General features: G+C 44.5%; 1 protein-coding gene across 1 annotated transcript; it reads left to right on the top strand.

Moving 5' to 3' along the window:
• The first annotated feature begins 2199 nt into the window (after positions 1–2199).
• LOC124032383 (solute carrier family 25 member 33-like) lies at positions 2200–25415 on the top strand. Its single transcript, XM_046344751.1, has 7 exons — positions 2200–2394; positions 9849–10031; positions 16860–16937; positions 20240–20340; positions 22469–22535; positions 23556–23836; positions 24192–25415. Exons 1-7 carry the CDS (start codon positions 2351–2353, stop codon positions 24392–24394), a joined length of 957 nt encoding a protein of 318 aa, XP_046200707.1. The 5' UTR covers positions 2200–2350; the 3' UTR covers positions 24395–25415.
• The last annotated feature ends 1196 nt before the right edge of the window (positions 25416–26611 follow it).

Genomic DNA, 26611 nt, shown 5'->3' with positions numbered 1-26611 from the left:
ACAATAGTGCTTCGGTTCCCGTCAGGGAAACGGACCAGAGTTCTTCCGGGTCACGTCACAAGAACGTCTCACGACACCAAACGGAACACAGGCGATACATCTGCCTAGACACTCCCAGTCACACCAAGACAAGGAGAGGATACATGGATGTGTGGTTTACAAAATTAGCACTTTATAGTAAGAAAAATAAACTACACAATGTTATTTTTTGTTGTTGCAACTATTGTATTTCAATTACCCTCATTGCAGTTTTGTTTGTTTTTCAAAGGACAAAGAGAATAGCTGTCACCCGTGTGTACCCTCATGGCCTCTGCTGTGGGTTAGTTATAATTCAAGGCCATTTAGCATCTGTTTTTCAAGGTGACCTACAGTAATGCATGCACACATTCTCTAATGGGTGGCCCCAGCAGGAACTGAATATACGCTCCTGAAGTTGCAAGTGCAATGGTCTACCAACTGTGCCACACAGGACAGCATGCTAGGGGTTGTTTGACTGGTTTTTAAATACTGATGTTCTACCAGGGGGATTCTGATGTTCTACCAGGCTAAATGTCATTTTGCTAACCCCTCTGGGTCTTTTCATTTCATTTCAATCCCTTTTTGACCTCACCTCCCTTTTGATTTGAATGAAACTATCTATACATATTTCCCCTTGGTAGAAGTAGTTAGAAAATAACTGTTTGGACCTGAATTGCAAAATATTTCGGAGAGGTGCTACCTCAGAGTTGACCTTTTCTTCATCACGGTTGAGTTTGATTTAATTTAAACGTTTTAAAACAGGGTTGTCAAACTATTTGATAATTTCTTGGTTATAATTTTTAATAAAAAATATTTTTTACCTTTAACATCAATTATCTAAAAACGCATAAAATCTTTATGTACTCAGTACACTGGCTAAGTGAAAGTAGCATGTTAAGGTTTTATCACCCTTATTTCCACCTACCCAGTTCTTTCTTATCAGTAACCTGGACTAATAAAAGGGCAGGATAGGACATCAGGTCCACTCCTTTGGGTATGTTGTTTAATTGGATAAATGATTTATCTCTCTCCGTGGTCAACTGTTCTGTCAATCTTCTTTCCATAAATAAATAGAGGCCCCCACTTGTATCGTTGCCAGACCTCTCCGCGTCACCGTCAACTCCCCCGACCAGCCCCTATGACGTCGATTCTTCAGAATTTGATTACTGTTCTCCTAGCAGCGGGATATTATCTTTTGCCGGCATGATCGCGGATTGTTTTTCAACATAAGAGTCCCCTTTCAAAGAAACACTAAACTGGGAATATCATATATATTTTTGCATTGCATTACAGTGCAATACAACTGTTTTTCACACCACTGAAACCACCTTTGAAAAAAATGAATGGATAATTTGACATATCTTCATTTTAATAGTGTATTTATGTCAGCATTTCTTTTGAAAGTTTACACAAATACTGTTATGTTGAAAACATTTGTGTAGGCTATATTTAAAGAAATACACTTAATGAAATACAAATGTGTTATTGGACATACTCAATAGAGTCTGCAAAACTTAAATGGGTCTCTTGTGCTGAGCAAAGAGTTTAATACAGAGTGCTGGTGAGTCCTTAAAGGCTCTGCATGGTCTTGTGCTTAGCGGAGCAGAGCAATTGTGAAGGAAGTTGTTATGGAAGTAAGTTCGTGTTTATACAGGATGTACTGCCACCACCTACCGTCAACCAATCATGTCAATGCAGAGCTATACAGAGTCCTCCAAGCTGTCCGAGCCCTCCGCATTGTTAAAACATTTGAGAGGCACACGGCGATGCAGTACGAAGCTTGATTTGGCCGCTGCATGCCTCTGGAGGCCTTCCATACGAAGCCTCCAACCAACTTTTCAGATCAAGCATAAATTGGCTTTAACTCCACCCACTCTATTCACTGCAATGCAATACACGGTATATGGTATACTTATTGACTCCAGTCCCCCTCCCATACCAATGTCAATGTTTTTTTTCATTATTTGTATTTAAAAAATGTTTTCAAAAACATTTTATATTTTTTTCAGAAATGACTTTTGAAATGTTTTATATTGGCACAATAAAAGTGGCCATTGATTATTTTTTTCATGAGGTATCCAGATTGCAATGTTTTCAAATGCAGGCTATTATTTTGAAGGTTTCTTCGTTACCATACGAAAAAAACTGACATGATCGTTTGTGCTGCTGGCAGAATTTAGTAGTCAGAGTTTGGAAACGCTTCAGAGACCGCCGGCTGGACGACTGGCTAGTGACAGCAGCTGACAAGCAAGATAAACCACATTTTCGCCTCTGACTTGTAGAGATTACATTTACGAGAAGACAAAGAAGATTATGGTTAGATTTTTTAAACATGGCACATAATAATAATACGCTATTACATCTCTTCGCAGGCGGGTAAGTGTTCCTTTTTACGACATTTTAATTGTTTAATTTGTATCTAGCTAACATTAGCATAGCTGAATATCTAGATTTATTTTAATAGTCTACCGGCTTCTGCTTTTGTCCTGGTAAATTTATGTTAGCTATTGTGTTAGATTGATGGGTTACTCGGCAAGTTGCGTTGTCGTTTTAAGATATTTGTGCCACATTTTGACCAAACGAGTCATATTAAACCGAAATGTGTTTTAATAAGCTAACGTTACTCTCCCCCCTCCACTCAAGGAGGGAGAAGGCCTCTCTACTGCATGAGGTTGCGACCTAAACTCTTAATGGTGAACAGTGTGATTTTTTTTTTTTTAACAATTTTTGCCTAAGATTTCAGAATAGTATTTTTAACTGGCGAACAAGTGTTTATTGTATCATTCGTCAAGTTATTCAATGTCAGGTGGCCCAACTAGTGTCCTTCTCACTGCTAGCATGCTAGCTAGGCTAATCAAACCGGATATTAATTTTTATGAATCTTCTATCCCGACTGGCGTTAATAAACAGTCAGCTAACTTAAAAACTAAAAACAATTAAAGTGAAAATCCTAGGCATTTGCAATGACCTCTATTTCTACGAAGGTCCGTAACACTTGAGCTGTGAATTCGAATACAACATTCAAGAGTATTCGTGTTTTATATTTGATGTGGCATTTAGTTAACTGGCAAGTGTCGCAGTCTATTCTGACCTTAGAATATGTCCTCGAGTTACATAATCGTTCCCCGGTCAATCAGTCATCCATGTGACCATGTAAAGTGCTGCAGCTAGAAAGCTATCTCGTTTTAGCTACTGCAGTTTAGCATAGAGGAATCTACTATATTTATAGCTAGCGATATATTTATTATATTCTAAGATGTGTATATATTAAAAAAAAAAAAAAGATCAAAAGTAACCTACAATTTATTTTAACTAATTATGTAGCTAGCAATTCATGAGACAAATATTATCCGGTTTAAACTTGGAAGTTTATGAAGATTTTTTTCTTTTGGAAGCTAAGCAGGACTATTTGACACTCAAGGTCACCCGTTGACAGCTCTTGACATTTGGGAAAGCACTATTCAAAACCTAGAACTGATCATCCATTTAGTTGGGGATATATGATCCTGTATTGGACCCATAGAGAAATAGAAATGCAAGTCGTATAGTTATGTCTATATAGGCCCTATATTTCATAGAACAGCCAATGTTAAGAAGTGCCATAGTGGTGAGGATAATGGTTATAACGCTTACTTTATTTATAAAATCAGAACATAATAATAATAGCCCATCTGTATACAGCCCATCTATCTACCTCATCCCCATACTGTATTTATTTATTTAGTTATTTTTGCACCCCAGTATCTCTACCTGCACAATCAGAACATAATATTAATAATAGCCCATCTGTATACAGCCCATCTACCTCATCCCCATACTGTATTTATTTATTTAGTTATTTTTGCACCCCAGTATCTCTACTTGCACAATCAGAACATAATATTAATAATAGCCCATCTGTATACAGCCCATCTATCTACCTCATCTCCATACTGTATTTATTTATTTTGCTCCTTTTGCACCACAGTATCTCTATTTGCACATCCATCTTTTGCACATCTACCATTCCAGTGTTTAATTGCCATATTGTAATTACTTCGCCACCATGGCCTGTTTATTGCCTTAACTCCCTTATTTGACCTAATTTGCACTCACTGTATATAGACTTTGTTTTCTATTGAATTATTGACTGTATGTTTTGTTTATTCCATGTGTAACTCTGTGTTGTTGTAACTCTGTGTTGTTGTATGTGTCGAACTGCTTCGCTTTATCTTGGCCAGGTTGCAGTTGCAAATGAGAACTTGTTCTCAACTAGCCTACCTGGTTAAATAAAGGTGAAATTTAAAAAAAAATATGACCGTTTTAAAAAAGTATTAGTCGCTATAGTAGAATAGTGCAAATATCATAAGTGACAAGCTCACACTGAATATCATTGTCAAGGCAATGCTACATTTATTTTGGGATTGGGATTGAGATCCAAGAGTTTAGCCTGCCTTTCCAAGCTGCACACTGACTGCAGACATAACATGTCTGTATTTACAGAGGCTGTTACATGCCGTGGTCTCTTCTGAGCTAGTAAATGTTTTTAATGGTGGCTTCTGGTTTCACAGTTGAACTGATTGAAAAATGTTAACTTTGGTTGTTTGGAGGACACCGTGATATGGCCTTTTGCCATACCGTGTTTAGTATGCATATCACTGTCACACACAGGGTTATGCAACTCCATCTCGTCCACAGTGTGTTTTTCTCATTGCGTCCCAGACGGCCAGGAGATGCTTATGATAAGCCGAGTGAATGGATAGCTATTTGTTTGTTATTGGAAGCAACTGCATTTAGCACAATGTGCCCTTTAGACATCTAGTCACTCTGACTTGAGCTCCAGAGTTCCTCTGTGGAGATACAAGAGAACCTTCCAGAAGGACAACCATCTCTGTAGCACTCCACCAATCAGATGTGATGTATCAGAAATTGTCTAATATTATTGTCAATCTAAAATATTATCATATAATTATAAATAATTTATACCGGTTTGATCCAAATGTTTCTTCTAAATAGCCTCTTAAAAAATAGGTAACATACTATAAATGTCTCTGAGTACAGTTACATGCACACAGTAATGCGATTTATTTTGGAAAGTCAGATTTGAAAAGTCAGATTAATGTAAGTTTGATTTAAACTTTGACGTGCTTTGTAAGAGGAACGATTCCCCCTAAAACTCCTGTTTTTACATGGACATATCTGAAATCAGGCTACCTTATGTCACTTTGATAGATGAAAATCGCCCATCTAAATAGATGTTCTTCCACAGCTTTGCATGTTATTTTTGGGATGCATTTTTTTAGTGTTTTTTTTTCTTTGAGTTTGGACATATAAAGTTTGTGAAAACGACTTCTAGTTCAGTTGTTCCGAACTCACTTCAGTCACGCTAAAGGAGGCTGGTGCTAACACGTGCGCAGTACAAATTAAACGCCAATAAAAAAAGGCGTTTTGCATGTCCTAATAATTTGAAAGATTGCTCAGAAAACCAGGTGTTTTTAATCGGGGTATGTTTACTTTGATTTTTTGACCTTACGCCAGTTTTAAGATAAGGCACCGTGAGGATTTAACGGAATTGTTTGAATGGAATGTTGGGATAGTGGCGGTTAATTTGAAAATTTGAATCATTAACGGTATCGTTCCTAAAACTGGCAGGCTAGCTTTGGTAACAAATATACAGTGCAGATTAATTCCTCAAATTCATTATTTTACACTATTTTATCACAGCACTGGCAAACCATGGTTGACGAGCTCCCTGACCAAAACGGCCGACCTAAATTTGTGTCAAACATATCCGGCCTGCGGGTGGTTTGAGTAAAAATAAATATATATATTATACTGAACAAAAATATGAATGCAACATGCACAAATTAAAAAATATTTTAGAGTTACAGTTCATATAAGGAAATCAGTCAATTGGAAAAATGATTTAGGCCCTAATCTATGGATTTCAACACGACTGGGCAGGGGTGCAGCCATGAGTGGTCTTGGGATGGCATTGGCCCACCCACTTGGCAGCCAGGCCCAGCCAATCAGAATTGGTTTTCCCCCACAAAAGGGCTGTATTACAGACATAAACACTCCTCAGCATGTCTTGCGCCTCCCGTAGTCTTGTCTGTGTGGCGTTGTTACACGTGGTCTGCGGTTGTAAGGCTTGTTGGACGTACTGCCAAGTTCTCTAAAACGACGTAGGAGGCAGCTTATGGTAGAGAAATTAACATAAAAATTATCTGGCAACAACTCTGGTTGACATTCCTGCAGTCAGCATGCCAATTGTCCACTCCCTCATCTTGAGACGTGGCATTGTTGTGTGACAAAACGACACATTTTAGAGTAACCCTTTATTGTCCCCAGCATAAGGTGCACCTGTGTAATGATCATGCTGTTTAATAATCTTCTTGATATGCCACACCTGTCAGGTGGATGGATTATCTTGAGAAAGGAGAAATGCTCACTAACAAGGATGTAAACAAATCTGTACACAATTTAAGAGGATCTTGTGCGTATGGAACATTTCTAGGTTTTTATTTATTTCATCTCATGAAACATGGGACCAATAATTTACATGTTGCATTTATATTTTTGTTCAGTGTATGAAAACGTTTGTGTGTGGATACACATTGTATTCGGAAAGTATTCAGACCCCTTCAGTTTCCACATTTTGTAACGTTACAGACTCATAATGTTTTTGTTTTTTTACTAATCTACACACATTACCCCATAATGACAAAGCAAAAACTGTTTTTTTTTTTGTGAAAAATTTCCAATGGAAATATCACATTTACGTAAGTATTCAAACCATTTTACTCAGTACATTGAAGTACCTTTGTTGAAGTACCTTCGGCAGCGACTACAGCCTCGAGTCTTCTTGGGTATGACGCTACAAGCTCGGCACACCTGTATTTGGGGGAGATCCTCTCATTCCTCTCTGCAGATCCTCTCAAGCTCTGTCAGGTTGGATCGGGAGTGTCACTGCACAGCTGTTTTTAAGTCTTTCCAGAGATGTTTCGATCGGGTTCAAGCCCTGGCTCTGGGACGTTCAGAAATTTGTCCCAAAACCACACCTGTGTTGTCTTTGCTGTGTGCTTCGGGTCGTTGTCCTGTTGGAAGGTGAACCTTCGCCCCAGTCTCAGGTCCTGAGCGCTCTGGAGCAGGTTTTCATCAAGGATCTCTGTGCTTTGCTCCATTCAACTTTCCTTTGATCCTGACTAGTCTTCCAGTCTCTGCCTCTGAAAAACATCCCCAAGCATGATGATGCTGCCACCACCATGCTTCACCGTAGGGATGGTGCCAGGTTTCCTCCAGACGTGACGCTTGGCATTCAGGCCAAATAGTTCAATCTTCGTTTCATCAAACCAGAGAATCTTGTTTCTCATTGTCAGTCCTTTTGGCAAACTGAAGAGTGGCTTCCGTCTGGCCACTCTACCATAAAAGGCTGATTGGTGGAGTGCTGCAGAGATGGTTGTCCTACTGGAAGGTTCTCCCATCTCCACAGAGGAGCTCTGTCAGAGTGACCATCGGGTTCTTGGTCACGTCCAAGAGCAGGCCCTTCTCCGCCGATTGCTCAGTTTGGCCGGGCGGCCATCTCTAGGAAGAGTCTTGGTGGTTCCAAAATTCTTCCATTTAAGAATTATGGGGGCCACTGTGTTCTTGGGGACCTTCATTGCTGCAGACCTTTTTTGATACATTTCCCCAGATCTGTGTCTCAAAAATCTTTTCTCAGAGCTGTACGGACAATTCCTTCGACCTCATGGCTTGGTTTTTGCTCTGACATGCACTGTCAACTGTGAGACCATATATAGACAGGTGTGTTCCTTTCCAAATCATGTCCAATAATTTGAATTCAACACAGGTGGACTTCAATCAAGTTGTAGAAACATCTCAAGGATGATCAATGGGAACACAATGCACCTGAGCTCAATTTTGAGTCTCATAGCAAAGAGTCTGAATACTTATGTAATTAAGGTTTTCTGTTTTATTGTTTATATATTTGTAAAAAATGTCTAAACCGGTTTTTGCTTTGTCATTATGGGGTGTTGTGTGTAGATTGATGGAGGATTAAAAATATATATATATATTTTAGAATCAGTCTTAAATGTATCCACACAATACCTCATAATGTCAGTGGAATAATGTTTACAAATCAATTAAAAATTAAAAATAAGGTGGTATAAATGTCCTCAAGAACCACAAAAAATGACGTACACCCACTGTGTGCTACTTAACATGATTTTTGAATGACTTCCTCATCTCTGTTCCCCACACATGAAATTATATTTAAGGTCTCTCAGTCTAGCAGTGAATTTCAAACGGATTCAACCAAAAAGACCAGGGAGGTTTTCCAAAGGCTTGCAAAGAAGGACACAGATGGGTAAAAAAATGTAAAAAAGACATTGAATATCCCTTTAGAGCATGGTGAAGTCATTAATTACACTTGGTGTAGCAATACACCCAGTCACTACAAAGATACAGGCGTCCTTCCTAACTCAGTTGCCGGAGAAGAAGGAAACCGCTCAGGGATTTCACCAGAGGACCAATGGTGACTTTAAAACAGTTACATAGTTTAATGGCTGTGATGGTAGAGCTGAGGATGGATCCTCTTGAAATTCTATGATAAGACTTGAAAATGGCTGTCTTGCAATGATCAACAGCCAACTTGGCAGAGCTTGAAGACTTTAAAAAATCCAGGTGTGCAAAGCTCTTGGACTTACCCAAAAAGACTCGCAAGCTGTAATTGTTGCCAAAGGTGATTCTAGCATGTGTTTTACTCGGGGTTGTCAATACTTATGTAAATTCGATTTTCAATACATTTGAAGAAATTTCCATAAACATGTTTTCACTTTGTCATTATGGGATATTGTGTGTAGATGGCCAAGGGATTAAATTGAATATAATGTTTTTTATTTTATTTTATTTAACACAACAAAATGTGGGAAAACGTCAAGGGATATGAATACCTTCTGAAGGCACTGTATGTTTTATATATATATTTTTAAATCACTAAAACAAAATCCGAACTGTGTCAAGCTCGCTAATAATTACCAAAACGGTAAGAAAATAACCTTTGGACCTCATTGAAGACTTAATGCTTGTCCCCTTGGGGCAAAACGGATCTAATTCCTTCTGTCACACCTTGTCTGAGATGGACAGGGGTTGTATAGAGAGGTTAATATCTTCTGTGACGCAAGACTATTCCTGACTACTTTTTTTTTTTTAGGTCATAATTTAGGTCAAATGAAGTGCGTGATTTGGACATTTTTAAACGGCTATGTAGGCTTAGGCTGTAAGACCTCTTCTCTCTCTCTCTCTCTCTCTCTCTATAGCTTTTAGGTTTAATTACCTTTTGTGCCAGATGTGTATAGAGTCAATGTGAGAGCCTGTTCATGACACTGTCTCTTTTAGTAATGCCATAAAAGTACTGCGCGGCTGCTACTGTTATGTAAATTACATTCCCTGAGAGAGGGAGAAATAAATTCTCACTGATAACACTGCAACAGACAGCGGGTCTACTTCACCCGGTATAATCATAGCACACTACAAATTGGACACATGTAAATATGTGTTTTTGTATATTTATAGTCTACCATGCCCTGACAAAAGGCTGGTTCAGGTACGTAAGGGCAACAACTAAGGCTCTCCACTTCCTGAAATCTCTTTTGAACTCCAATGATGGTGGAAAGGATTTACCAATCTCCATTGTCATTCGCCGTGTTAATTCATTAATGCCATATTCATGTTTTTGCTCATCTCTGTGTAGATGTTGTAAAACCTGACTTTTAAATGACCTGAGATTAGTGTATATATTATTACTGTATTATAAATGCTACTGTATTTTCCCATCTTTCTCTCTGCAGATGTAGTGGCACGGTGGGAGCCATCGTGACTTGTCCTCTGGAGGTGCTGAAGACCAGGCTGCAGTCGTCAGGCCTCGCGCTCCGGCCCGTGTTCCAGGTCCAACTGGGCACGCTCAATGGTACTGGGGTCATCAGACCAGGCTCGGGCACCGTTACGCCACCTGGCCTGCTGCAGGTCTTACGGTAAGGGTTTGTCCCTCTTCTTATTCCTAGCGTGTGGCTAGTCTACTATGGATCTTACGGTAAGGGGTTGTCCCTCCTCATTAGCTTGGGGCTAGTCTACTATGGGTGTTAGGGTAAGGGGTTTACATTTTACATTTAAGTCATTTAGCAGACTCTCTTATCTAGAGCGACTTACAAATTGGTGCATTCACCTTATGACATCCAGTGGAACAGCCACTTTACAATAGTGCATCTAAATATTATTGTCCCTCCTTATTATCTTGGGGCTAGTCTACTATGGGTCTTATGGTAAGGGGCTCTTATAAGTGTGGGGCTGCTACTACAGGTCTCGTGGTAATGGTTTCACCACGTTGTGTACAGTGCTGTGAAAAAGTATTTGTCCCCTTTCTGATTTTTTTATAAAGATCTTCAGCCAACTGCTAATATTAGATAAAGGGAACCTGAGTTTTTCAAATAACAAAAACAAATATACTTAATTAAATAAAATAAAGTTATTTAATACCCAACTCCTCAGTTTGTATTTTTTTATGGATCCCCATTAGTTCCTGCCAAGGCAGCAGCTACTCTTCCTGGGGTTTATTATGGATCCCCATTAGTTCCTGCCAAGGCAGCAGCTCCTCTTCCTGGGGTTTATTATGGATCCCCATTAGTTCCTGCCAAGGCAGCAGCTACTCTTCCTGGGGTTTATTATGGATCCCCATTAGTTCCTGCCAAGTCAGCAGCTACTCTTCCTGGGGTTTATTATGGATCCCCATTAGTTCCTGCCAAGGCAGCAGCTACTCTTCCTGAGGTTTATTATGGATCCCCATTAGTTCCTGCCAAGGCAGCAGCTCCTCTTCCTGGGGTTTATTATGGATCCCCATTACTTCCTGCCAAGGCAGCAGCTACTCTTCCTGATGTTTATTATGGATCCCCATTAGTTCCTGCCAAGGCAGCAGCTACTCTTCCTGAGGTTTATTATGGATCCCCATTAGTTCCTGCCAAGGCAGCAGCTCCTCTTCCTGGGGTCCGGCAGAATTAAAACAGTTATACAATTTAAATTTAAGAAAACATTACAATACAAGCGTTACAGAATTCACAACACACTGTGTCCCCTTGGACCCTTGCTCAACTACCTACAACACAACATCCATGTGTGTGTATAGTGTGTGTGTATGTGTTTGTTCCTATGTTTGTGTTGCTTCACACTCCCCACTGTACAATAAGGCATCTTTTTTTTCTGATTCTACTGCTTGCAGCAGTTACCTGATGTGGAATAGAGTTCCATGTAGTCATGTCTTTATGTAGTTTCTGTGCACCTCCCATAGTCTGTTCTGGACTTGGGGACTGTGAAGAGACCTTTGGTGGCATGTATTGTGTGGTATGCACAGGTGTTTGAGCTGTGTGCTAGTCGTGTAAACAGACAGCACGGTACTTTCAACATGTCAATACCTTTTACACATATAAGTAGTGATGAAGTCAATATCTCCTCTACTTTGAGCCAGGAGAGACTGACATGCATATGATACATTTTTAGCTCTCTGTGTACATCCAAGGCCCAGACGTGCTGCCCTGTTCTGAGCCAATTGCAATTTTCCTTAAGTCCCTCTTTGTGGCACCTGACCACACAACTGAACATTAACCCAGGTGTGATAACTAGGGTCTGTAGGACCTGCCTTAGGTTGAGGTTTAGGTTTTAGTAAATGATTTGTCCCAAATACTATGCTTTTAGTTTTTTAATATTTAGGACTAACTTATTCCTTGCCACCCGTTCTGAAACTATCTGCATCTCTTTAAGTATTGGAGTCATTTCAGTTGCTGTAGTGGCTGATGTGTATAATGAGTCATGCCAGTGGCATGTCATTAAAGATTGAAAAAAGGAAGGGGCCTAGACAGCTGCCCTGGGGAATTCCTGATTCTACCTGGATTATGTTTGCGGCTTCCATTAAAAACACCCTCTGTGTTCTGTTAGACAGGCAACGCTTTATCCACAGTATAGCAGGGGGTGTAAAGCCATAACACATCAGTTTTACCAGCAGCAGGCTGATCGATAATGTCACAATAATGTCGAAAAAAAGACTGACGTCTAACAAAACAGCCTCCCACAATCTTTTTATCAGCAACTTCTTTCAGCCAATCATCAGTTATTTGTGTAAGTGCTGTGTTTGTTGAATGTCCTTCCCTTATAAGCATGCTGAAAGTTTGTCAATTTGTTTACTGTAAAATAATGTTGTATCTGGTCAAACACCCAAAACATTTTGGGCTGTTTGAGCCAGTAAAGGGGCTTTACTATTCTTAGGTAGTGACTTTTGCTTCCCCCCATGACTGGGGGGGGGACACTTTCTAGTAGGCTAGGATTGAAAAGCAGGCTAACGGGAGGGTCAATATCATCCCCAATATCATCCTCAGTCATTTTCCATCCAAGTTGCCAGACCCCGGTGGCTTGTCATTGTTGATAGACAATACTTTTTTCACCTCTTCCACACTCACTCACTTTACGGAATTTGAAATTACAATTCTTGTTTTTAATAATTTAGTGAGATATACTTGGATGTGTAGTGTCAGCATTTGTTGCTTGCATGTCATGCCTAAATTTGCTAATCTTGCCAACTACTTTAAGGAATATTTAAATATTTGTCGGTATTCAGTTTAGTCACACAATTTCTCTATTTGCAGTACGTTTGTCAATTGGTTGTACAACCAGACTTATTTGCCAAACCTTTTTCCTCATCAATCCACTCGGATTTACGTTTTCAGTAATTTTCTTAATGGGTGCATGATTATTAGTAACTGGAATAAGCAATTTCATAATGTGTTAACACATTAACACACTTCTTATGGCTGCAATCCCATTAACGGGATAATTTTCATCAACAACCGCTGAATTGCATAGTGCCACATTCAAATAATATTACAAAAAAATATTTATATTCATGAAATCACAAGTGCAATATAGCAAAACATAGCTTAGCCTTTTGTTAATCCACCTGTCGTGTCAGATTTTGAAAATATGCTTTACAGCGGAAGCAATCCAAGCGTTTGTGTAAGTTTATCAATTGCTCGACAAAACATTATGTACACCTAGCATCAAGTAGCTTGGTCACGAAAATCAGAAAAGCAATCAAATTAATCGTTAACCTTTTGATCTTCGGATGTTTTCACTCACGAGACTCCCAGTTAGACAACAAATGTTCCTTTTGTTCCATAAAGATGATTTGTATATCCAAAATAGCTCCGTTTGTTTGGCGCGTTATGTTCAGAAATCCACAGGAAAGAGTGGTCACGACAACGCAGACAAATTCCAAACACTATCTGTAATGTCCACAAACATGTCAAACGTTTTTTATAATCAATCCTCAGGTTGTTTTTAAAATATATAATCGATAATATATCAACCACAACTGTATTTTTCAGTAGGAGAGGGAAAGGCAATGGCTGCCCAAAGTCTGTTGCACATAGAAAACGCTGCTGGCACCCGGCCAGATAATGACTCGATGTTATCTTTCTCGCTCATTTTTTTCAAAATAAAAGCCTGAAACAATGTCTAAAGACTGTTGACACCTTGAGGAAGCGATAGGAAAAGGAATCTGGTTGATATCCCTTTAAATGGAGCAAAGGCAGGCTATGGAACATGGAGTTTTCAAAATAGAAGCCACTTTCTGGTTTGATTTTCCTCAGGGTTTCGCCTGCAATATCAGTTATGGCACACTCACAGACAATATTTTTTAGAGTGTTAGAGTGTTAGAGTGTTAATATTAGTGTTTTCTATCCAATACTAATAATAATATACATATATTAGCAACTGAGACTGAGGAGCAGGCCGTTTACTTTGGGCAACTTATTCATCCAAGCTACTCAATACTGCCCCCCAGCCATAAGAAGATCCATCCTCATTACACACCACAGACCAACACATTATTTACACCAAACAACATAGGAATCACTACAAAACGTATTGTATGACCTCTTATACACTATATAAGGCCCAGCCTTTGGAACTATGGTTTTCCTCGATACGGCTACTGTATTGTGATCACTACATCCAATGGATCTGGATACTGCTTTAAAGCACTTTTCTGCGGCATTAGTAAAGATGTGATCAATACATGTTGATCATTTCATTCCTCTGCTGTTTGTTGCTACTCTGGTAGGTTGACTGATAACCTGAACCAGGTTGCAGGCACTGGTTACAGTTTGAAGCTTTGTCTTGAGTGGGCAGCCTGCTGAAAGCTAGTTAATATTTAAATCCCCTAGATAATATGCCTCCTCAATTGGTATCACATACATTATCAAGAATTTCATAAATATTATCCAGATACTGACTGTTATCACGTGGTGGTCTATAGCAGATTCCCACCAGAATGATCTTTAGGTGAGGCAGAGTAACCTGTAGCCCTATTACATCAACAGTATTTAACATGAGATCCTCTCATCTTTACAGAGGAATGTGGATCTGAATATAAACAGCAATTTGTTGTGACATCTTTAGCTGCAATGACTCCAACTAAACGCTTCCTGTAGTTGTTGATCAGTCTCACATCACTGTGGAGGAAGTTTGGCCCATTCTTCCACACACAACTGATTTAACTCAGACATTTGTGGGTTTTCAATCATGAGCTGCTCCTTTCAAGTCCTGCCACAACATCTCAATTGGAATTAGGTCTGGACATTGACTGGGTCATTCCAAAACGTAAAAATGTGTTTCTTTTTAACCATTTCCATGTAGACTTGATTGTGTGTTTTGGATCATTGTCTTGCTGCAGAATGTAGCCTTCGGTATCTGTGGTTGTGCCAGGCCACCCACTGGGCTGCCAGGCCACAAGGAATTACTAGGCTAAGAATGTTTTGTCCTATGGTCCCTGGTCAGAAGTAGTGTACTGTAGGGCATAGGGTGCAATTTGGGATGCTGCTCTAGTTGTGTGAATAGGCCTGTGTCTTTACTCTACCACTCCGTCTAAAGAGGAGGAAACGAGCCCGCCCCCACCCTGTCTGACGAGGGCCCGCCCCCACCCTGTCTGACGAGGGCCCGCCCCCACCCTGTCTGACGAGGGCCCGCCCCACCCTGTCTGACGAGGGCCCGCCCCCACCCTGTCTGACGAGGGCCCGCCCCCACCCTGTCTGACGAGGGCCCGCCCCCACCCTGTCTGACGAGGGCCCGCCCCCACCCTGTCTGACGAGGGCCCGCCCCCACCCTGTCTGACGAGGGCCCGCCCCCACCCTGTCTGACGAGGGCCCGCCCCCACCCTGTCTGACGAGGGCCATTACTGTTATCCTGTTTTATACACAAAAACTAGAGACTAAAGATAGAGCTATCTTGTTCTAATCGAAGAGCTGTTTGCCAGCTGTGGGGAACGCACGCACACGCACTGACGCACAGTGCAGCGAGGACACTTATGTAAGCGCTGATGCCACCTGTGGAAATGTCCCTCACCCCCGAGGCCCAGGGAGGGTTGCCTCCGACCACAGACTGGGTGAGAGTGATGGCGTGACTGTGCCTCTGCCAAATTGAACACGAGGAGGAAGCCGTGCCGACTGACATCCCGAAATGTGGTCTGTGGTTTCTCATGTTTCTCGCCTCAAGGGTTTAGTGCCCGGAGGCCTTTTGCTGAATGTGACTGAACCAGTCTGGACTGGACTCAGCTGAATGGTTCAGAGGGGAATGGCTCAAATAGTATTGTCAACCTGTTAAAAAAAAATTACCTTTGAAACTGACCAACAATGGCATTTTGGAGGTGAGCCATTGTAATTCTAAGTGACTCTACAACCTTCAAGCATCCATTTTAGTTAATTTCACCAATAATTGTTGTGAATGAAACTCTTCTCTCCAAAATCCTTGTTTATCCAGTGTTGTCTGTTGTGACAGGTTGTGGCTCACTGGCTCACTTCCAAACGCCGTTGTTGGTCAGTTTTAAAGGTAAAATGTTAAAACTGTAAATCCATAACATGTTATGACTAAACAGGATAACTTTTAAAATCCTTTATTTACTTGGCCTGAAGGATGTTTTTTATTTTATTTTTATCTATTTGAACATAATGACGTCGTTACAGTGTGGGAAAACAACCGGTGGGATTAATCGTGTCCTTTTTAAAATAAATAATAAATAAATAAAAATCTGCCTTTACAGCAGAGTGCAGGACGAATACATCAGTCCTGTTGTGTCCCTGTGTCTACTCACCTGGCCCGTGTGTCTACTCACCTGGCCCGTGTGTCTACTCACCTGGCCCGTGTGTCTGCTACGGGACTAAGTGTGTGTGTGTGTGTGTTTTATTTATTTATTTTATTTCACCTTTATTTAACCAGGTAGGCAAGTTGAGAACAAGTTTTCATTTACAATTGCGACCGTGTGTGTGTGTGTGTGTGTTGTGTTTATTTATTTTATTTGTGTGTATGTAACCAGGTAGGCAAGTTGAGAACAAGTTTTCATTTACAATTGCGACCGTGTGTGTGTGTGTGTGTGTGTGTGTGTAAAGTCAATCCCACAGAGGTGACTGAGTTCACAGTGCATCTCCAGTTTCAAAGGGTATACTGGGTTGAGAGTAGGGTCTTGGCCAAAACCATAGCCCTGTGATATGGAGGGGGGGGGGGGAAATGTCAAATCACGATTTAATTAACTGAATTATCACTAACGATTCAATTTAACAATAATATACCCATGGCAGTACATGCTGTGTTGCCAATGCAGATGTCAGATTACGACTTGCGGAGTGACCATACAGCATCCTGAACCCGACCACAGTTGACGCTACTACTGAATCCACGTCCTAAATAGATGTTCTTGTCATTCAAACATAAAATTTTAAAAAGTGTGTATATTCAATTAACTTGTCTGTTTTTCTTCCCATTTCTAGGTCAATTCTAGAAAAAGAGGGACCAAGGTCGCTTTTCCGGGGACTGGGTCCCAATCTTGTTGGGGTGGCCCCTTCAAGGTAAGCCTGCTAAATGAGACACGGACTGCATTTGAAAGGGTGGATTCGTTTTGGTGTAAGTAATGTTTGGGTGTGGATGTGTTTTTGTATGTCCACACCCTTAACAGCCTACACACTCACCCTTTTATCATGTCATTACCAAGGACCGGCTTTTAGACTGCAACATGTTATTACTGCTGTGTTGTTGAATTAAGACATACGAGGACAGAACGGCGGTGTGGGGTGAGGACAGAACGGCGGTGTGGAGTGAGGACGGACGGACGGACCGGCCGGGGGGGCGAGGACGGACGGACCGGCCGGGGTGGGGCGAGGACGGACGGACCGGCCGGGGTGGGGCGAGGACGGACGGACCGGCCGGGTGGGGCGAGGACGGACGGACCGGCCGGGGAGGGGCGAGACGGACGGACCGGGTGGGGCCGGGGTGGGGCGAGGACGGACGGACCGGCCGGGTGGGGCGGGCGGACGGACGGCCGGGGTGGGGCGGACCGGACCGGGGTGGGGCGAGGACGGACGGACCGGCCGGGGTGGGGCGAGGACGGACGGACCGGCCGGGGTGGGGCGAGGACGGACGGACCGGCCGGGGTGGGGCGAGGACGGACGGACCGGCCGGGGTGGGGCGAGGACGGACGGACGGACCGGCCGGGGGGGGGGACGGACGGACGGACGGACCGCCGGGTGGGGCGAGGACGGACGGGACGGACCGGCCGGGGTGGGGCGAGACGGACGGACGGGCCGGGGTGGGGCGAGACGGACGGACGGACGGACCGGCCGGGTGGGGCGAGGACGGACGGACGGACGGACCGGCCGGGGGGGGGCGAGGACGGACGGACGGACGGACCGGCCGGGTGGGGCGAGGACGGACGGACGGACGGACCGGCCGGGTGGGGGACGGACGGACGGACGGACCGGCCGGGTGGGGCGAGGACGGACGGACGGACGGACCGGCCGGGTGGGGCGGGACGGACGGACGGACGGGGCCGGGTGGGGCGGGCGGACGGACGGACGGACGGACGGACGGACCGGGGCGGGGCGGGTGGGGCGAGGGACGGACGGACGGACCGGCCGGGGGGGCGAGGACGGACGGACGGACGGACCGCCGGGGTGGGGCGAGGACGGACGGACGGACGGACCGGGCCGGGTGGGGCGGGACGGACGGACGGACGGACCGGCCGGGTGGGCGAGGACGGACGGACGGACGGACCGGGCCGGGTGGGGCGGACGGACGGACGGACGCCGGGGTGGGGCGAGGACGGACGGACGGACGGACCGGCCGGGTGGGGCGGGCGACGGACGGACGGACGGACGGCCGGGGTGGGGACCGGACGGACGCCGGGTGGGGGCGAGGACGGACGGACGGACCCGGCCGGGGTGGGGCGAGGACGGACGGACGGACCGGCCGGGCGAGACGGACGGACGGACCGGCCGGGCGGGGACGGACGGACGGACGACCGGCCGGGCGAGGACGGACGGACCGGCCGGGGGCGAGGGCGGACGGACGGACCGCCGGCCGGGCGAGGGCGGACGGACGGACCGGCCGGCCGGGCGAGGGCGGACGGACGGACCGGCCGGCCGGGCGAGGGCGGACGGACGGACGGACCGGCCGGCCGGGCGAGGGCGGACGGACGGACCGGCCGGCCGGGCGAGGGCGGACGGCCGGCCGGGCGAGGGCGGACGGACGGACCGGCCGGGCCGGGCGAGGGCGGACGGACCGGCCGGGCGGGGCGAGGGCGGACGGACCGGCCGGGCGGGGCGAGGGCGGACGGACCGGCCGGGGCGAGGGGCGGACGGACCGGCCGGGGCGAGGGCGGACGGACCGGCCGGGGCGAGGGCGGACGGACCGGCCGGGGCGAGGGCGGACGGACCGGCCGGGCGGGGCGGGCGGACGGACCGGCCGGGGGCGAGGGAGGACCCGCCCCCATGCTAACAACCAGCTGACCCGCCCCCATGCTAACAACCAGCTGACCCGCGCCCCCATGCTAACAACCAGCTGACCCGCCCCCATGCTAACAACCAGCTGACCCCGCCCCCATGCTAACAACCAGCTGACCCGCCCCCATGCTAACAACCAGCTGACCCGCCCCCATGCTAACAACCAGCTGACCCGCGCCCCCATGCTAACAACCAGCTGACCCGCGCCCCCATGCTAACAACCAGCTGACCCGCCCCCATGCTAACAACCAGCTGACCCGCCCCCATGCTAACAACCAGCTGACCCGCGCCCCCATGCTAACAACCAGCTGACCCGCGCCCCCATGCTAACAACCAGCTGACCCGCCCCCCATGCTAACAACCAGCTGACCCGCCCCCATGCTAACAACCAGCTGACCCGCCCCCATGCTAACAACCAGCTGACCCGCCCCCATGCTAACAACCAGCTGACCCGCCCCCATGCTAACAACCAGCTGACCCCGCCCCCATGCTAACAACCAGCTGACCCGCGCCCCCATGCTAACAACCAGCTGACCCGCCCCCATGCTAACAACCAGCTGACCCGCCCCCATGCTAACAACCAGCTGACCCGCGCCCCCATGCTAACAACCAGCTGACCCGCCCCCATGCTAACAACCAGCTGACCCGCATGCTAACAACCAGCTGACCCGCGCCCCCATGCTAACAACCAGCTGACCCGCGCCCCCATGCGAACAACCAGCTGACCCGCGCCCCCATGCTGTCAACCAGCTGACCCGCGCCCCCATGCTGTCAACCAGCTGACCCGCGCCCCCATGCTGTCAACCAGCTGACCCGCGCCCCCATGCTGTCAACCAGCTGACCCGCGCCCCCATGCTAACAACCAGCTGACCCGCGCCCCCATGCTAACAACCAGCTGACCCGCGCCCCCATGCTAACAACCAGCTGACCCACGCCCCCATGCTATCAGCCAGCTTCCAAACCCTGCCTGGCATTCAGAATGAGAATAGCACTAGTCCAGACCCATCTCTCTCTCTCTCGACCACACCCGTGGCCTGCCTCTGTGCTTATTCAACCCATTCTGCTGCTGCTTGTGACACACACTGTATGGGACGGACTGTTCCAGAAGCATAGCACACTGCTCTGGACAGGACACACGTGGCACGCTTTGCTGTCTCTGTCAAAGGCTGCTGCTACTGCTTCACAGGTTTCGGGCAGCACCTGGCTGTGTGATGTTACATAAAGGCATGCTGTCGTTTTTATAAGACACAGTGAAAGATGGACACTCACTTACTGAGAAAGATACGTTTGTTTAAACATTTTAAAGAGGGAATCTGATTTCTCACCCTTATCTTTTTTTTTTTTTTTTTTGGTCTTCTGTCTTTTTCTTGTAGAGCTATTTATTTTGCTGCCTACAAGAAGTCTAAGGAGACGTTCAATGGCTTCTTCGTCCCCAACAGTGGAGTGGTGCACATGTCCTCAGCTGGCTGTGCAGGTGAGACCGTCTGAAGCAAACCACGGCGACCCCAGCGTCTGTGGGAGCACTCTACCCTCATTCTATATGAAACACAAAGCAATACAGCCAAAGCAATGAGCTCCTGAGTTGGGAAAATCTTGTGCAATGCACTGACTGACGCATGTCTTGCATTCAAGATCCTAAATGACCTGGCTCCTCCCCCTCCACTCAGGTTTTTATTTATTTAAATTTTTAACAAAAATACTATGGCAGTAGATCCACTAGGTCTGCCATGAGGTGTCTGTATAGTTCCCTTAAGGAAAAGCACCTTTAGTAAATCCGCTTTCTCTGTGAGAGCTTCTCATGTCTGGAATACACTGCCTTCAGACACATATAACTGCACCACCTATCACACTTTCACAAAATGCATGAAGACCTGGCTAAATGTCAATCAGATTTGTGAACATGGTCCCTAGCTGTGTGTTGCCGCTTTCCATGTTTTCTGTTGTCTGTGAGGTGTGGAAACACTTTGTTGCTTTTATGAATTTTGTCTTGCTGCTTTTTGTTCTGTGTTGCTATGTCTTGCTTGTCCTATGTTGCTCTGTCTGTATGCTACGTCTTGCTTGTTCTATGTTGCTCTGTCTGTATTCTACGTCTTGCTTGTTCTATGTTGCTCTGTCTGTATTCTATGTCTTGCTTGTCCTATGTTGCTCTACGTGTGCTCACTGCTCAATGATTGTCTGTATTGTAATTGTTTTTAAAAACCTGCCCAGGGACTGCGGTTGAAAATTAGCCTGGCTGGCTAAAACCGGCACTTTTACTGAAACGTTGATTAATGTGCACTGTCCCTGTAAAAAAAAATAAATAAACATGTAGGTTATATGCCTGCTGGGTAAACCATGTAGGTTCTATGCCTGCTGGGTAAACCATGTAGGTTCTATGCCTGCTGGGTAAACCATGTAGGTTCTATGCCTGCTGGGAAAACCATGTAGGTTCTAAGCCTGCTGGTTAAACCATGTAGGTTCTATGCCTGCTGGGTAAACCATGTAGGTTCTATGCCTGCTGGGTAAACCATGTAGGTTCTATGCCTGCTGGGTAAACCATGTAGGTTCTATGCCTGCTGGGTAAACCATGTAGGTTCTATGCCTGCTGGGTAAACCATGTAGGTTCTATGCCTGCTGGGTAAACCATGTAGGTTCTATGCCTGCTGGGTAAACCATGTAGGTTCTATGCCTGCTGGGTAAACCATGTAGGTTCTATGCCTGCTGGGTAAACCATGTAGGTTCTATGCCTGCTGGGTAAACCATGTAGGTTCTATGCCTGCTGGGTAAACCATGTAGGTTCTATGCCTGCTGGGTAAACCATGTAGGTTCTATGCCTGCTGGGTAAACCATGCCGGTTCTATGCCTGCTGGGTAAACCATGCCGGTTCTATGCCTGCTGGGTAAACCATGCCGGTTCTATGCCTGCTGGGTAAACCATGCCGGTTCTATGCCTGCTGGGTAAACCATGCCGGTTCTATGCCTGCTGGGTAAACCATGCCGGTTCTATGCCTGCTGGGTAAACCATGCCGGTTCTATGCCTGCTGGGTAAACCATGCCGGTTCTATGCCTGCTGGGTAAACCATGCCGGTTCTATGCCTGCTGGGTAAACCATGCCGGTTCTATGCCTGCTGGGTAAACCATGCCGGTTCTATGCCTGCTGGGTAAACCATGCCGGTTCTATGCCTGCTGGGTAAACCATGCCGGTTCTATGCCTGCTGGGTAAACCATGCCGGTTCTATGCCTGCTGGGTAAACCATGTAGGTTCTAAGCCTGCTGGGTAAACCATGCCGGTTCTATGCCTGCTGGGTAAACAACAGTTTTTGTTGCGCCCAAATGTGGTGATTTTTTTTTGCCATTTTGTCCACTAAAATATATATATATAATAAATATGTGTATTTTATATATATATATATATATATATATATATATATATATATAACTCTATAACTATGTGTTGTCTAATGATTGAATTTCTGCTCTGTCAGGAATCCTGGAGGATTTGCCCTATATGGCCTTCTGTTCTTTCCTTGAACTCCCATCCAGAGATATAAAATGAACTCTGTCCCTTTCTCTTGCTACATCCAGTGATGCGACACAACTCTCTGTTTCTACTTCCTGTTTCAGCCTTTGTTACAAACTCCCTCATGAACCCCGTCTGGATGGTTAAGACCAGGATGCAGCTGGAGAGGAAGTATGTACATTTTATATTAGTCAACAGTTCTTACTTCCTTGTTTAATTTTACTTTTATTAAGTCTCTTTTTAAAAGCTTTTTACAGGCTTTAAATGCAGACATATTTTAGATACTAGTTTTGTACTAATGGAGTCAGAACATTCATTAAAGCGTAGTGTGTAATTACAGTTCTGTCACCACCACCATTTTAATGTGATCTTTGACGGGCCCCCATCTTGGCTGCTGTCCTGTCCTTGGGTTACGCAGTTTGCGTGGTGTAATGTGACCGGGCAGATCCATAAATACCCTGGCTGCTGACGCATTAGGCTGCGTTGGAGGAAGAGGCTATATTTACACAGAATCTGTATCCTAAATGGCGCCCTATATAGGGGCACTACTTTTGACCAGAAACATGTTCTAAAGTAGTGACCCTATGTAGGAAATGAGGTGGCGTTTGGAACACATGGGAGCAATAGAACTATGGGAGGTCACCGTTACGGGGACACGCATGTCTGGTGACCTAGTGTCCTATTTACCCTGTAGACTTGTTCATATAAGGTAGTCACTCAAACTATAGTTAACTAGTGGGGAGGGAGGGGTTTTTTTGGTAGATGGAAAAATAGGAATATATAATTAAATTGTATCATGCTAAATGCACATTTCATTTTTTTATTTTTTTTAAGTAACAGTGGACATTACAATACAGGATGTCTCTTGATTATTTGTCACAAGACTGGAGTGTGAGGTATGACACTTGTTCTGCTTGATGTTGTGTTGTTTACTGGGTATTGTGCCCCTGACACCTCTGTTCTTGGTCATCTGCGTTAGGGCACACCTTCACAAAACAAATATAGCGAAACCATTCTTATAGAACAAGTTCAAATAGTAGGTTACCACCCACAAAATGCCATTCCTGCAGGAAAATGTTTTTCTGATCCAATTTAACCTCTTCTCTAAATCTTCTGCCAAAAACATACTTTTTTGGCACCTGCTGATGTAGTTGTTTTTTTTAGATCAATACTGACCGTCTTTTCCTCCAGGGTACGAGGGGAGAAGAAGACGAACGCGCTGCAGTGTGCCCGGAACGTTTACAAGACCGAGGGCATGAGAGGTTTCTACCGGGGTCTGACGGCGTCCTACGCTGGCATCTCCGAGACCATGATCTGTTTCCTCATCTACGAGACGTTGAAGAAACGCCTGAACGAAGCGCGCTTCACGTCGCCGAACAGCGAAACGGAAAAAGGGGCGTCGGATTTCCTAGGCCTGATGATGGCGGCTGCCTTCGCTAAGGGTTGTGCTTCCTGCATAGCCTACCCACACGGTAAGCATGGGGATTCATGGGTAGGAATCAAATAAATGCTACGGTATTAACTTGTCATACCATACCTCAAACTACAACAACACACATTGACGTAAGAGGCAAAACAAGCTTTTAATTGACGACGGCCCGATCTACAACTGTCTACTGTACAGTAGCACAGCATTCACCCATGACTCAATGTTAACTTGAGTGAGAAGACTTTAGTAAAACTCAACATCTGGGATTATGTTGAGTTCGTATCTGGGATTCCGTCTTTAGTCAAAATACTCTGTAAACCGCATTCAAAATTACCTTTTTAATTCTAATTCATCTTAATTTCTCTCCTCTCTCTCTCTGCGTCTCTTCCATTCGTCAGAGGTGATTCGGACAAGGCTGCGAGAAGAGGGCAGTAAATATCAGTACTTCTTCCAGACGGCCCGGTTGGTGGCAGTGGAGGAGGGCTACGCTGCGTTTTACAGAGGACTCATTCCTCAGCTTATCAGACAGATCCCCAACACAGCCATCGTCCTCTCCACCTACGAACTCATTGTCCACCTGATGGGAGACTCCTCGCAGTAATCGACAACAACAACAATGACGACGACAACAACATGGTAGCTAAGGAAAAGACCAGTTTTGGTCGGCCCATCCTAGATGGAAGGGCAACACAATGTAGTTATATCCCAAGGCACATTGGGAAAGAAAAAGACAATTGTGAAATTGCAGAATTTCTGTTTTGTTGGAAAGACTGGTTTAGAGACTGTTGGTTTCTCTTGAGGGAATTTGAAGGCAGGTTTTACTGTTATCCAATGAACTGTAACTGATTTTTAGGATACATCCTAAATAGCAAACTATCCCCTATTTAGTGCACTACTTTTGACCAGGGTCCGTAGGGCTCTGGTCAAACGTAGTGCACTTTATAAAGGGGCCATTTTGGACTCTATAATAAAACTTTTTTTTTTTTTTCATTGAAGCATGTTATTTAGAAGTTGTTCAGAAGAATTTAAACTCCTCAAGAATTGTGGTACTACTGACAGGACAACTCTAGCCTGAGTCCCAGATCTGTTTGTGTTGTATCGCCAACTCCATTGCTGTCATGAGTTGAGTTGGCAAGACGGCACAAACGTATCTGGGATTCAGGCTAGGACCATATGGGAATAACTGTAGTTGTTTTCATACAAGATAAAGGGGTCATCTGAATAGAAGAGTATTGTTTTAAATTGGAACTAAATTATTTTGTATTTCTTTTGTTATTATGTTGTCTGACTTTCTCTGATGCTTATAAATGTTGAATGTCCAAAAGATCAGTCAAGGTCTTGGGCTACAGGTTATATAATTTTATGCTAATTAAGGAAGATCAAGGCATAGCTAGAATTGTTCCTTGCGAGCCACCATCCATCATGATAGTTCCTGCTTATTCATTTACTACCATAGTGATTTTTGAAGTGTAATTTTTAATTATTTTCCATGACAAATACAGGTTAATTTATATATTGTGTTAGAGAACATAATCTTCTTTTTTTCTCTTTTCTTTTTACACTATAATGACAACGAGAAAGCTTATTTGACCAGTGGCTCAATAAAATTTGGCTTAAGTGTTCGGTTCATTGTTTTTGAATGGCGTAAAACTACAGTAATTTGGTTGAGAAAGATGGCCTGAACTAGTGGTGTTAAGATTTCACTTGGTGGTTTACTGTAAAGGTGCTGACTATGTTAACCGGGTTTCCTCACAGCTTCACAAATCAAAACACACTTACATAAATTATTTTCACTTGATTGAACCACTATGCCTGATTGAGATTATTACATTACTGTACTTTGATGGGTACATATTAGCGATTGTCTATTCATCTTTATCTAGTAAAATACTGTACAGTAGTACATTTAGTGGATTTGGATTTGCAATCCCATTGGGGTTTGTATCCAGTCTTAACATTTTAATTGTGATTATAATATACTGTATCAGTACTTACCACTATTCATACAGTGAATGAATGAAAAAGGTTTTCATGTCAAATTGGCAACCCATCATTTATGGGATGAATTGACACAAACAAACTTTACAATTCACGGAGGTAATTTGGTTGATAATTCGTCTTCCCGGGTGTTCTCTGCGGGGTGCATTGCATAAAGGTGCATTGAATCAAATCAAATCATTTATAAGTACATCAGCTGATACAAATTCAATACTAGGAAAATAGAAAGGCCAAAATAGTAGAGAGGAATATAAGGTTATAACAGAAAACAAGATGTTCAAATTATAAATCACATGGTCTAAGCAGAACAGAAACTGGAGCAGCAGCACAGTCAGGTGGACTGGGGACAGCAAGGAGCCATATAAGGTTATCAAAACTAATTATATCACCTAGAGCAGTAAAATAATATAACCTCGGCAAAAATGGAAATGTCCTCTTGTTTAATTTCAGGAAACTTAACGTGTGTAAATGTGTGTATCAACAGACACAAACTGAACCAGTTCCACAGACATGTGACCAACAGAAATTGAATAATGTGTCCCTGAACGAAGGGGGGGTCAAGATCAAAAGTAACAGTCAGTATCTGGTGTGGCCACCAGCTGCATTAAGTGTTGCAGTGCATTTCCTCATGGACTGTATGATATTTTCCAGTTCTTGCTGTGAGATGTTACCCCACTCTTCCACCAAGGCACCTGCATGTTCTCAGACATTTCTGTGGGGAATGGCCATAGCCCTCACTCTCCGATCCAACAGGTCCCAGATGTCCTCAATGGGATTGAGATCCGGGCTCTGGCCATGGCAGAACTCTGACATTCCTGTG

This window comes from Oncorhynchus gorbuscha, linkage group LG03 (genome assembly GCF_021184085.1).
Source record: "Oncorhynchus gorbuscha isolate QuinsamMale2020 ecotype Even-year linkage group LG03, OgorEven_v1.0, whole genome shotgun sequence".
Classification (NCBI taxonomy): Eukaryota; Metazoa; Chordata; class Actinopteri; order Salmoniformes; family Salmonidae; genus Oncorhynchus; species Oncorhynchus gorbuscha.
The sequence above is the reverse complement of the archived record's forward strand: the minus strand, read 5'-3'. Positions and strand labels throughout refer to the sequence as shown.